This window comes from Zootoca vivipara, chromosome 2 (assembly GCF_965207765.1).
Source record: "Zootoca vivipara chromosome 2, rZooViv2.hap1.1, whole genome shotgun sequence".
Lineage (NCBI taxonomy): Eukaryota > Metazoa > Chordata > Lepidosauria > Squamata > Lacertidae > Zootoca > Zootoca vivipara.
Window position 1 is genome coordinate 7842544 of NC_142584.1, and position 13617 is coordinate 7856160.

At 44.7% G+C, this 13617-nt stretch overlaps 2 protein-coding genes across 2 annotated transcripts in view; both read left to right on the forward strand.

Annotated features, from left to right (window-relative positions):
• TFCP2 (transcription factor CP2) overlaps window positions 1-1973 on the forward strand; it is a 33933-nt gene extending 31960 nt beyond the window's left edge. Inside the window, exons 14-15 of the mRNA XM_035103132.3 lie at window positions 23-74; window positions 366-1973. Of these exons, the coding sequence (XP_034959023.1) occupies window positions 23-74; window positions 366-403 (90 nt within the window). The 3' untranslated portion in view covers window positions 404-1973. The remainder of the gene's footprint in view (window positions 1-22; window positions 75-365) is intronic.
• A 3233-nt stretch (window positions 1974-5206) lies between these two features.
• The window catches only part of CSRNP2 (cysteine and serine rich nuclear protein 2), a 38123-nt gene continuing 29712 nt past the window's right edge, over window positions 5207-13617 (forward strand). Inside the window, exon 1 of the mRNA XM_035103126.3 lies at window positions 5207-5719. The gene's annotated coding sequence lies outside the window, so the exon portion shown is untranslated. The remainder of the gene's footprint in view (window positions 5720-13617) is intronic.

Genomic DNA, 13617 nt, shown 5'->3' on the forward strand with positions numbered 1-13617 from the left:
CGGTTTTTCATTTCTATTTTAGATGATACAGAACTTTCAGGATGAATCATGTTTTGTCTTGGATACAATGAAAGGTACCAGTTTTTTTAAGTGCACAATATTATCCCAATCCCCTAGTCTTTTTCCTTTTCTCTGGAAAACCTAAACACTCCATTCTTTCCCGCCATAGGGTATCAAAACCAGCATGCCATAATAGTCGTGCATTGTCTTTATTATTAGTTAATTTTTTAGTCACTTTATCCCGCCCAAGGCAACCCAAAGCGACTTACAACCAAGCAAATTATGAATTGTCGTGGGGGGGGGAAGACAGGGGGGTTGTACTCCTTGTGTTCACCCAGTCTCATGGTGCTTTGCTTTCTTTGCAGCTGAAACCAATGATAGTTATCACATCATCTTAAAATAGAGGGAATTGGACTTGTTGCATCTTCTCTCATGCACCCAGCTTCATTTGCCTGTTTGGCACCTGGACCCACTGACAGAAATCCACAAGAGCAACAGAAACTCATCCTGCTTCCACAGCATGTTGCCTTCTGTTAGGTGAAGCATCTGTAGCATTGCTGGCATGCTGTAGACACCAGTTTGCAAGCACGGGGCTGCTTCTTCGGAGTTCGGTGCCATGGCTACACCCACTGCCTTTTGAAACAGCCAGACTGGCCAGTGATGGATTTGCAATTATGTATATTGGGGGTGAGGTGGGCAACCTTTTTGATATGCGACAGCTTGGCCGGTTGTGATGGATGCTCTGGGAATCCCTGGACAAATGAGCATCTATTCCGAGGGTCCTCTTCCATAGCCTGTCCCAGCTATTCAGGCCTCCCAGAGGCGTATTTGGCTGATAGAGCCAAGGAGACTTTCAGGTTTGCTGGCCGGTTAGGTAGGGACTTTGTTCCGATTCTGACTTTTTCAGACTATGTTACAGGTAGAGGGTTTGTGGGCGAGCAGCTGTCCAAGTGTGAGTGATACGTGGCTGTCTTCTCTGCCAGTGTAAGTTAGGAATAACGCCTATCTTGTGAGATCCATAGGGTTGCCTATGGCTTTGCTATACAATGCAACTGAAAAGACTTCAAATGCAAAAGAAGGAATTGCTATCCTGAGCTGTTGAGGAACACAATGAACTGAGACAGAGGCAAAAAGATTGTGGGGTTTTTTAATAAAAAAAAATGTGTTGGCTTTTTTGGGGGGAGGGGTATGTAGAAATGATGGCTGCCTTTGAATGAAATCCCACAGGAGGGCCATAATAACATTATCCCAGAAACAGCTCATGCAGCAATAGTCTCTAGTGCTTATTTGAAAAGCCTGTGGAAGCTCCATGGTGACAGAAGTGCCTGCATGTCCGTTTCCTGGGCAGCAGCCAGCCTCGGGTAAAGGCTTCAGCCTTCTGAGACATGGATGCCAAGATGCATTTTTTGAGCTTTGGAGAAAAATATGGCAAACTGTTACAACTGTAGTGATGATGCCGTGAAAATACACAGGAGAACAACTCGTCTGAAGGGGGAAACACCACTTCTCCTTTAGCCTTCCAGTCCCCCTAGAAAGCAGCAAATCTCTGGAAGCTGCAACCTTGTGCGTCACAATGTCAGTTGCACAATCAAGTCTTGATAGACACTGCGTTGGCCGTAGAGCTGGCAGCTGGTGTCAGCTGCACTTAAGCGAAGTTGGAGAGGTGGGGGAAATAGCTTTCATTTCATTAAATGAAACCTACTTACATATTTTTCTCAGTACTAGATGATTTGAAGGTTTTTAAAATCATTTTGACTTGGTATTTTTACCAAAAAGTGCTGAACTTTTATTTAAATCAATTAGGTTTAGTAGGTTGCTTCTTAAGGAGGCAAGAAACTGGGTCCGGTCAAGGTCAAGTGAAATAAAGTCAATGATGAAGAAGAAAAACCTTGGAAGTTGCGACTCCACAGCTTTTAAGTAGAAATGTTATGTCTCATCATATATATGCCAATAAAGATCAACTCTTGTTTTCAGTCAGTCTCTGGCTCAGTTGTCTTCGGAGCTGGGAGTTTACAACTATGACATAGTGCCCCCTCCAGGATCGTAGCTGGCCAAATTTGGGGTTTTGTTTGTTTTCAGAAATGCCAAGACTTCACAATCAACAGTTTGTATGGTTCAGCAGAATGCTTATTCAGACTGGAAACAGTGATGGAACCAAATCTGAAGTGACCCAGAGAAGTTCACATTTTGGTAGCCTCTGTTTTGATGAAAGCCAGATCTACTTTTTCCAGCTCAAGGTGATGATCAGCTGGCTGGTTGGGATGCAGGCACACACACACACACAGCCAGAGTTGGACTAGCAGTTAACTACCAGAGATCTCCTCGCTGCCATTGAATAATAAAGTTGTGATTTAGCGTCTTCCCAGCGATAATCAAAGATGGTGCAAACCAAATGACAGAGCATGGCTTTTTGTGTGTGTGTTGCTAAAAATGAAACCTACAAGCTCTAAAACATGACGGTGGGTTGTGTTCCTTTTTATATTCTGGGACCTTTAATAATGTGGGAGTCATTAGCCATCATAGACCATGCAGCATCACTTAGTGATGGTGTAGAAGATAAGAATTGAATAGAAGATTTGGGGTCTTTTTTTTTTGCTGCAGAATAATCTCTACCACTAGAAACTGAGAATAATATTAGCTGTACATAAGAGAGGTGTCAAATGTTGGGCCAGTGGTGCTTTTGTACATATTTTTTGCACAAACAGTGGTTTAGGACTGAGAATTTACATTCTAATTAGTTTCTCTGATCATGTGTGACAGGTTTAATGAGACAAATGTACAAGTGTCATGCTTGCTTAAGCTTTGTATCATTTTTGCTTTTGCTTTCAGGTGTGTAAATTCATCCACCACGTCCGTCCACAGTCAGGTGTGCGGACATTGTATCTATGTTCAAATTGAGCTGTTGAGTAGACCAGGACAATAATTAATACAAAGTGTTGAACACCAATTATATGGGGTTCAGAAAGAAGTACAAAGCAGGAGAGTTTCCACATTTTATATTAGTTTGCTTCTATTCTTCCTTGGCAACTTTGGTAAAGGGGTGATTCAATTTTTGCTTGCTTAGGAGTAATTGGGCTAGTTAAAATCAACAACAGCATTGCTGATGCAGCAAAAGATTGCCTGGAGCTTGCATACACCATTAACTGGTGTATGGAACATAAATTATCATTGCAAGCACAAAACCATTGTTAAATTTAAAATATTACCTCCAGCATGCTGCTTCCTCATGCTTTTATGCTCTTCAGAACTATATCAGCTTTCTTCCATATGTCTGGCTAATGTGTTTTGAACACATTACTTTGTGTGTATGAGATACTAACCTAGCTAAGATATTTGATCTCTTTATTTAAACCGCAAATTTACGCCACTCTGTGGCGCAACTGCATCAGCGCAACCGGGTGCCTTCATCTGCCCCAATTGCAATTAAATATGTCTCTCCAGTATCAGTCTCTATAACCACAGCAGGCGCTGTAATAACTCTCCAATGGTTTGACTTTACCCCCGAGGAGCACTCTTCCATTGGCTCTCGAGACACACTAGTGCCAACAACAAGAAGTATGGCAAAAATCAGTTTCTGGATCAGATACCATTGCATTGACTACAGAGCGACTCCTGTCTCACTCTTGAACCCTTGTGAGTTAGACTAAGCATTGCAGTTGTTTGGAGTTTGTGCCACTGGTTCTGATAGCCCAAAACTTTTCTTTCCCTGCTGCTCCAAGGTACTGGTTAGTAGCAACAACAACAAAGTTCATGTGTGTGATGAAAGCATAATGGCCCTTTAGCATGGATGTCCTGTGTGGCCTGGCTTGCATTGTAAAAGTAGCCCATGGTTTAGATTGCATTTTAACCCATAGTGGTATTTTCGTCACTGTCTCTACGTAGTTTTGCATAGGTTACAAGTAGATAGGAATAGTATTGCACTCCTAAGTTCCATGAGACTTACCTGGGAGTAAGGTGTATTTCAATTACTGTATTTCAGTTGCAATCGGAGTAGGTGGTTTGTGCACTTGAGGCCAACTACAATTTACAAGTCTCAAATAATAGGATGGAGAGAGAGGGATTCTGTTCAAATAGGTCCAGCTTCGAGAGACCTAAATTGAAATAATTGAGTCTGCATCTGAATTTGCAGGTGTGTGTTAAAATAGCGAAACTACTTCGGGCTGGTTGGTTGGCAGGGGCAGTGTTGCCTTAGGTATGAGCTGTAATTTTGTTTTTCTCCTTTTTCTAATTTGTTGTGGCACAGCAATTACACTTGCATTAACTGAAAACCAAAATGAAGTGGCCCGGACTTGTTTAGCCTCAGGGTTAAGACTGCAATCTTCATACCTGAAAGCAGTGGCTCTATGTATCCTGTATGCAGCATATAGGATTATGCTGCATGACTTCTGCTTCCAGTGAGAAACTTCAGTGCCCTTCAAATCATTTCTTCACCCCTATAGTGAAGAGAAGTACTGTACTGTACTTAATTATGGCAACAGCTTTCCCTTGTTTCAAAGGCATCCCATCTAGTAACAGGGCTATAGTCAGTGCTATTTTTCTAGAAAAAAAGAATTGCCAAAACTCACCGTGAATGCCTCCCCTTGTTCTCTTATAATGGCACTGGCACCCACCTGGAGAGGTGCCAGAACTGAGTTCCAGCGAGTCCCGGCTGGAAAAAAGCCCTGGCTCTTTCACCATCAAGAATGTCAATGCAAAGTTGACGCATGCGCCTCATAGAATCGTAGAGTTGGAAGAAAAATGCTCCCGTTTATAAAATATGGAAATCTAACAGAAGGGGGTGGTATCCTGATGCTCTAGAATTCCCGCTCCCTTAAAACACCAAGGAAGGTGCTTGTATAACAATGCAGGTTTGTTTTCAAAAGGCATCTGAATCCTAGTTGAGGTCATTTAGTGCAACTCCCTGCAATGCAGGAACTCAACTAGATCATACATAGCAGATGACCATCCAACCTCTGCTTTAAAAAACTATAAGGAAGGAGAGTCCACTGCCTTTGCTGGGAATCTGTTGGTCATCTCTTACTGTCAGAAAGTTCTCCCTCTTAAGGTAAGTAAGGTTTGGGTGAAAGGAGGCGGCGAGAACCATGACGAGCTAAGCTTGCATTTACCCGCAGCGGCCGCTAGGTGGAGCGCCTGGAACAGCAAGCCCGCTTTCCGTGCGCCGTCATGCGCTTCCCGCTTCAGCCACCTCTTCGCGACTCCATTTCCCAGTGTCCAAAGCGCCGCAGAGATGCTGCCGTCGTACCTTGGAGAGGCCAGCTCAAGTCTTTCTCTCCCCGCTTCCCCCGCCTTCTGAGGGAGGCTGCGCGCGCACGTGCCAGGCGCCTCTCCGGAAGCGCCTACATTTCCCATGCTGCCCCGCGGCCGCCCCACGCGTTTGGGAGGGAGAGGGGGGAAAAAAACCCCGCCGAGGAGGCGCGTCACGTGGCACGTGCTATATAAAGGGAGGCGCTGCGCCGGCAGCCCTATTGTTATCGCCGAGCCGGAGCCGAGGAGGCCGGTGGTCCTCGCCGCCCGGGGCTGTCGCCTGCCAGAGCCGCCGTCGCCGCCGCCACCACCGCCGGTTTCCCTCTCCCTCCCCTCCCGAAGCACGGAGCTGCTGCTTGACTACCGTCCCCTGACCCTGGGGGATCTCGGGCTTCGCCCTGCAGCCCCGGCCTGTGCGGAGGGAGGGGAGGAGGGACCGGAGGGAGGGAGGGAGGGAGGAAGGAGCCCCCACCCGGTGAGTGAGTGAGTGAGTGAGGGGGCGCTGGACCGGGGGGGGGCAGGGAAAGAAGGCGGAGAGGCTGAATGGACCAGAGAGATGTCAGAAGGCTATTCATCCTCCCTTCAGATAGATAGATAGATAGATAGATAGTATCCCAGGCCATAATTATCTGTATGCTGTATGTAGATACCTGCATACCTATCGATATAAATCCGGTTTGAAGGCAATAGATTTCACTCACTTCTTGAGGGGAGGTCCCTCAGCCTTATTCTCCCTACTTAGATTATTTTTTTGTAGTTCCTTAATTATAATAATACCACCCCAGGGCCATAATTATACTGTATGTAGATATCTATCGATTTATATCTGGTTTGAAGGCAATGGATTTCGCTCACTTCTTAAGGGGAGGGGAGGTCCCTCAGCCTTATTCTCCCTACTTAGATTATTTTGTAGTTCCTTGAGATTTCAGAAGGGGGGGTCATCTTTCCGCCTCCTTATCATCCCCCCCTTCCTTATCATATCCTTCCCCATCCCTTATCCATCCCTCCTTGAAGCTACTTTACAAAGAAGTGATTGTCTTTTAACTCTCTTTTTTTTACATGCAGGGCTGGTGGGGGGACTTCCACTTTCAAATGACATGCTGGCTGCCCACCTTTTTTGGGGGGGATGCAGGGCTTACCTACCCAGCTGGGCTGAAATGGGTCCCTGCTCCTGAGCATTGCGTGCAACCCCCCCCCCCCCCATGATGCAGCAGGTTGCTCCTTTCCCTCTGTCTCGCCCCTTCCTCCCCGCCATAATCACATCTTAAAAGATGCCTTTTAACGCATGTGAGACAAAGAGAGAGAGAGAGCTGTTGTGTCTATTATCCTGAGGTGAATTAATATTATCTTTGAAATTGTTAAAGAATTCAACTTTTTTCAAGTTAACCTCAATAGCACCACCCTCCTCCCACACAGGTGTCTTACTATCTCAAGAAGAACACATCAACTATCTCTTGGAACAACAGCTATGATAATGCACACCCAAGCTGGGCTGGTTGAAAAGGGCAGGTGCTTCAGAAAAGAAGTATTTTGTTCTTGTTTATGGCATTGTGGTGTGGGTTAAGGACTTATCTAAGGTACTGTACCGTTGGTTTGAGGTGGGGCTTGCACTGGAGAATCCTTGGGGCCTTCATGTGATGCTTCTTAGAGCGATTAGCTTCATGGCTATTCAAACAAAGGTGGATATATACATGCTGTTCTTGGTTTTGTGGCCTAGAATGGGGAAATGTTATATGGGCTTGCTGGATGAGATAAGAATATGACATTCATGGGGGACTCTTTCTGCTTCATTGATGGAGTTCAGAGTGATGTTTCTGACATGTCAGGCAGTGATATTTTATTCTTGAGATTACATTAGAAATGGTTTGTCAGAGTCAAGGTGGGCTCATATGCTTTTAGAGGTCTAATATTAAGAACAGTGTAATGGAAGTTTGGCCTTGAAGATCAAGTGTTTTAATGTCAGTTGAATCACAGGCAATTCCTGAATAAAATGTGTATTACTTTTCTTCCCGGCATTTGAAGGCTCTTGTAAGCCTTTTCTTTAGAAGGTTCTGGAAAGTCTCTCTTTCCCCACCCTTGGATCCTCCACCTCCCCATGACCAAGCTATGGGGTCAGGTGTGAGATACCCTATTAGTTATTTTTAGTTAAAGTGAAGGTCATGAGAAATGGAATGGCATTGTCTTACTGAGTTGTTGGCACTTCCTGAGTTGAGATGTTTCCTCCCCCTTTTCCAAAGTGATACATTAAAGGTCAGCTGCCCCCTTTCACTGGAATGCTGCATTGGATAGTTTCTTCTGTGTGTATTTTGATGAAATCTTCCTTTTTGAAATGGAGCTGGGGGTGTGAGGAAAATCTTAATACTGTATATTGAAGAGTTATTTTGTTAAACCTGGAAAACACAGTGGCCTCAGCTTGTCATTGAACGTGTTGGAGCCAAGTGCGTAAAAGTAGATTGCAATAGGCTCATGATTAAGGTTCCCCAAAGTCACTGGCAATACAAAACACAGCCCAGTCATCAGATGTTGCATGAAAGCCAATGGTATATTCAACCAAAAGCATAGACTTCCGTACAGGGTTCCACGAAGTTTGAAAATTGCTTAGCCCTGCATGAAGTGACGGAGAACTTGAGGGAGTGGGAGTGGTGGTATTTCTCATACATGGCATGAAGTGAGAAAATTTCCCCCAGCTCGCCTCCCACATTATGAGTGTTCAGTCGTGGATAGCGAACTCTGGGAGGGTTTTCCTGCCACACTTGTGCATAAATACATTTGCCAGGGAACTCATTTCCTGATTGCCAGTGATAACAACCTAATAAACCCCGTTGGCATAATACAGCCATCACCAACCCGGTGCCCTCCAGATATTGCGCTCCATCAACTGTAGCCAGCATACCCAAGCCATTGTTCTGGGATGATGGGAAATGTTGCCCAACAGCATATGGAACCCACCAAGTTAGGGAAAGCTGGTATATAATTGCTCAAGTATCTGCCTCCAAATCCTCATGTTAATGTCCTGAAAAAGTCCAACATATGTACTGCTGATTTTGAATTTGTAAAATACTGTACAGTCGTACCTCGGCTCCCGAACACCTTGGTACTCATCCATATTTTGGCTCCCGAATGCTGCGAACCCAGAAGTGAATGTTCCGGTTTGCAAACGTTCTTTGGAAGCCGAACGTCTGACGGGGCTTCCGCGGCTTCCAGTTGGCTGCAAGAGCTTCCTGCAGCCAATCAGAAGCTGCACCTTGGTTTCCGAACGTTTTGGAAGTCGAACGGACTTCCGGAACGGATTCCGTTTGACTTCCGAGGTACCATTGTACTGTACAATAAGTGCTTTTTAGAGTCGGATACTTGCCTATTCTGCTGTGTATTTGCCCAGCATAAACTGCTGAAGTATGGTGATAAGAGTTCATAAGAGAATACATGAGAATGATTATGTGATAGTTTGAAAGGTGATGTTAGGCCCAGTAAAATGGTCCTAGAGCAGATGAAGATGAACAGCTTTGCCTTGGAGTTTAACCAGAGACGTGTCTTCTTTACCTCAGAACAAGTGATGTCATAATGACTTTTCAAGAAGGTTATCTTTCAGAGTCTAATGTATGAAAAGTCTGAATTATGGTGAGAACATAGAAGAGGGCACAAAGAAAAATCATTTAGGAAGGTGAATTTCACACTTGCTAAAAAGAAAACACTCAGACTGGGTCAGCAAACTTTTTCAGCAGGGGCCGGTCCACTGTCCTTCAGACCTTGTGGGGGGCTGGACTGTATTTTGAAAAAAGATATGAACAAATTCCTATGCCCCACAAATAACCCAGAGGTGCATTTTAAATAAAAGGACACATTCTACTCATGTAAAAACACGCTGATTCCTGAACCATCCGCAGGCCGGATTTAAAGGCGATTGGGTCGCATCCGGCCCCCGGGCCTTAGTTTGGGGACCCCTGCATATCTGCACTTAAGAGCAAATTCAAACCTAGTGTTCTTACCCCAGTGGTATGAAAGAAAGAAGCCACTTTTTACATGGATGAGCAATAATCTGCTCCCTGTTTATTCCACAGCATGTTCCATTGCTGCCAAATGAATGATCTGAGTTGTCTCTCATCCTTTGTAAGCTCTCAGTTACAGAACAGGCTGCTTCTGACTAGTTCAAGGAGTGCAAAACAGTGTTAGAAACTAAGGTATATAAGCTAATTGCCAAATGGCATCTTAATCCTAAATTATAGTCGCCACAATGGAATGTCTAGGTGCCATTTTCCCTCCATGAAACATCATTATTATTATTATTATTATTATTATTATTTTCATGTCTATGTCATTTTATATTATAAAGGGGGGGACTCAAAGCTGTTCAACACATTAAAACATTAAATAAAACAACCCAGAATAAAACAAATTCAAGCTTCAAGAAAAAATATATTGGATCCTTGTCTAGGCTTTCCCCATACTTATTTAGCTACTTAATTTGTATAGTTGCTCCATAGCAGAAGCACTCTAAGAAGCCAGGGTGGTATAGTGGTTAGAGCAGGCATCCCCAAACTGCGGCCCTCCAGATGTTTTGGCCTACAACTCCCATGATCCCTAGCTAACAGGACCAGTGGTCAGGGATCATGGGAATTGTAGTCCAAAACATCTGGAGGGCCGAAGTTTGGGGATGCCTGGGTTAGAGGGTCAGACAAGAACCTGGGAGATCAGGGTTCAAATCCCCACTCAGTCATGAACCTGACTGGGTGACCTGGGGCCAGTCACAGCTTCTTAACCTACCTCACAGGGTTGTTGTAGGGATTGATTGAGGAGGGGGGTGAACCATGTCCTCCTAGGAGAAAAAGATGGGATATAAATGCAATAAATAAGCTCTTCTGCTGACCTGCTTATGAAAGCTGGAGGAGCAAGCCAGACGGAGATGTCAGTCACCACCCTGCCATCCATAAATCTCCACGTGGTCGCAATTGGATCTGCGCCAGTCGCAAAATGTGCCTGGCACCTGGGGAATTTTAAACACTGAAAAAGGACTAAAGACAAGTTAGCTCTATTAAAAATATGTCTGACCTTTTAACCCCCCCTGAAATAGAGAAGAAGCATCAGGCCGACAGACATGATGCAATTAAAAATAAATATTGATGGAAAAATTATAGATGCTTTAACCAGAAAATCTCTCGAAATGCAATATAGTTATCAATAAAATTATTACTAATAGAACACAAAATCAAGATTCATTCCTGCCTTTCCTCCAAAGCTCTCAAGAAGGAGTGTGTATAGTTCTCCCTTCTCTCTCTCTCTCTCTCTCTCTCTCTCTCTCTCTCTCTTCTCTCTCTCTCTCTCTCTCCCTCTCTCCCTTATCATCACAGCTACCTTATGAGAGAGGTTAGACTGAGAGAGCAACTGGCCCATGTTTTACCCGCTTGATTGTCCTATGATCTCAGTTGTAGGTTCAGCTCACAAATGTTATTTAACCTATGTGATTAACCTATTCTCTGGAGTATGGTGACAGGGCGATCCGATGTTGTCGCTTAGAAGCTGTCTTGTTATCTGAATGATTTAATTGGTTTATAGTGCAGCAAAACAGTTTGACTGGGCTCAGGCAAATGGGCTGAGAGATAAGCAAGCCTTGTTGCCTACCCATGCAGCCCTAAATTCTCCAATTAACAGTAACGTCCTCTTGAAGCATGGTTACCGCCTTTGGAACAAACCGCAATCTTAAATAATAATAATTATTATTATTATTTATTTATTTATACCCCGCCCATCTGGCTGGGCTTCCCCTGCCACTCTGGGCAGCTTCCAACAAACATTAAAATGCATCAAATATCACTGATTAAAAACTCCCCTAAACACGGCTGCCTTTAGGTATTTTCTAAATGTCAGGTAGTTGTTTATCTCTCTGACCTTTGATGGGAGGGTGTTCCACAGGGCGGGTGCCACTACCGAGAAGGCCCTCTGCCTGGTTCCCTGTAGCTTTGCTTCTCGCAGTGAGGGAACTGCCAGAAGGCCCTCGGCGCTGGACCTCAGTGTCCGGGCAGAACGATGGGGGTGGAGACACTCCTTCAGGTATACCATGGTTTATTGTTGCTTTTTAATCCTGGAAGAGGGAAGAGAGTAGGTGCTGTGGGTGCAGGCATAAGGCTATCTCTGCTCCTTAAACCAACATGACCACCTGAACCTAGCTGCGCAGGGTCACACTTGTAGATGCTTACCATTTTTGCTACTCCCTCCTCCTAGTTTATTTCTTTGGAAATGTGTGGATATGTGCAGAGCGTGTTATTTATTGCTCCTCTTCTCCTATTCAAAGTGCAGCGACATCCCCTCTTGTGACATTCTTGGAAGTTGGTTCCAAATCCTAGCGCACACATTTGAAAAAGGAGCTCTTTGTTTGGCCAGAGCCCTTGGTGCCTTGACAAGAGCTTGTGTGGTCCACTGGGTGTGTATTCAGTGTTGGTACTGGGTCTGGACGAAAGCTTATTTTGGATTCCACCCATAGACCACAGGATAGCTCTGTGCTCAAAGCAACCTGACCAGACCTGTCCCTCAAAAATAATGACTTTTTTCAATTTGTTCTGTGTTCCGGTCAGTATTTAATTGCCTTGTACAGAGCACAATCCACGCTACTTGACCCTACAGCAGTTTGCAATAGGAACATTATAGTGTGTGTTGCTTTGGGATATTCCCCATGTTTGTTTGGTTGGTTTTTATGGCAGGAGAGCAGTAAGTATGGGGTGCTTGCAGAGCCTCTATGTTCCTCAGCATCTTCGGATGATGACATCACCCAATCCTAGTGCAGTTTGCTTCTCTCTGCAGTGATGGTGCCATGTCATTCTGGGCACAATCCCTTCTGCTCTATATGTGGTAACTTTGTGAAATTGGACACTCAGGGAATTCTTGATGAGGTTATTGTATTGCGGAAGGGTATGAGATCACAAACAGCCTGGTCCCCGTCCCCACCCCCCACCCCGGGGCCGAGAAAAATGCAATTTAAGAAAGAAGATATGTACACTCCCTTATTTCAGAGGCCCGCGCCAGCTTTCTTTGATGATTGACGGTTCTTAATTTTTCAAAAAAAGATGCGTCTTTGATTTACTTCTGTAGAGTCCCAAAATAGCCTGAGCTTTTTTGCAGCAATACAGAGGGAGTTTGTGCTAGAGGGAGCCACGGGCTGTCAGATGGGGCCGTGTTATTTTCCCTGGTTCCTCCTCTCCTCATTCATGGGCTTTTTGGTGTGAGGAAGGGGCAAAGGCTCTCTGCCATCAGTGTTGGCTCACCTATTGCAATTGGCAGGCTAAAGCTGGGCTTCCCGGTGTTCAGGTGAGCACCACAGGGCACTCGAATGCCCCACTTCTGGCCCCTCCCTCTACTCTTTGTTGGGCAAGGCTACAATCAATTATGCAGAGACACAGTGGGCAGGCAGCCTCCCTTGTGGATGAGCGCCTCAGGTTCCCACTAGTCTTTCATTTATTTCTCTCTTGGCACGCAGTGTGCCCTGGCATACAGTCTTACAAATTTGGGCAAGACCCATGTATTTGGAGCCTTAATTTTGTATATTGTCATCTCATGGGCGTAGCCAGGATTTATGTTGGGAGGGTGCAGAACCTCAGTTAAGTATTTTGTACACTCGTGTATCATCTCTTGGTGGGGTGTTTCCTTTTTTTAATTCCATCTCTCTGTCTTTCTCTGCGCCCCCCCCTTTAGTAGAGAGAGTCCAAATAGGTGAGCCTTGTATCCCTTCGTATGTCAGTCTCCTGTGACAGTTTACTATGAGATAGTAGGTAGCATCGTGATTTCAGTACATTCTAATGTCAGCGTTTGTGGGAATTGCTCTTCCAGTGAAATTAAGGTCACGACAGGAAGCTTGCACTTTCCTGTCTCTGTTTCAGGTTGCCTGCAAACTCTGGAAGACAATACAGCATTGCATTACATGGCGAACGGTCTGTGTGCAAGCACCCTGTGTCTGCTTTGTTCACATATGCTTCCTTCTAAAAGAAGCTTCCTTTTAAAAACCGAATACTGGCATTACAAAAAAGCATTGGGTTGCAATATGCCAATCACAAGAATATATCTAGAGAGTCTCCTGTCTTATATCCCCAGCTTAGGAGGAGGATTTTAGACCGGGAGTTATTTTAAAATGGAGATTGTCTTATCTTGACAAAATGACTTTTAAAATACGTCTCTGAGTTTGCAGAATGATAATCACTGTAATGGAAGCGTTGACATTGCCAACTACAGCTCATGAAACCTTCCTTAAAGGGAAGGGAAGGAGGAAACAATCAACCCCTTACCCATAATAATAAAAATGTGTTTTTAAAGGCTGGTGGAGATATACATACACAGGACATGCCTCTCGTGTGTTGGGGAGACTTCCCCCTTCCCCTTCTCGGTTTCAAA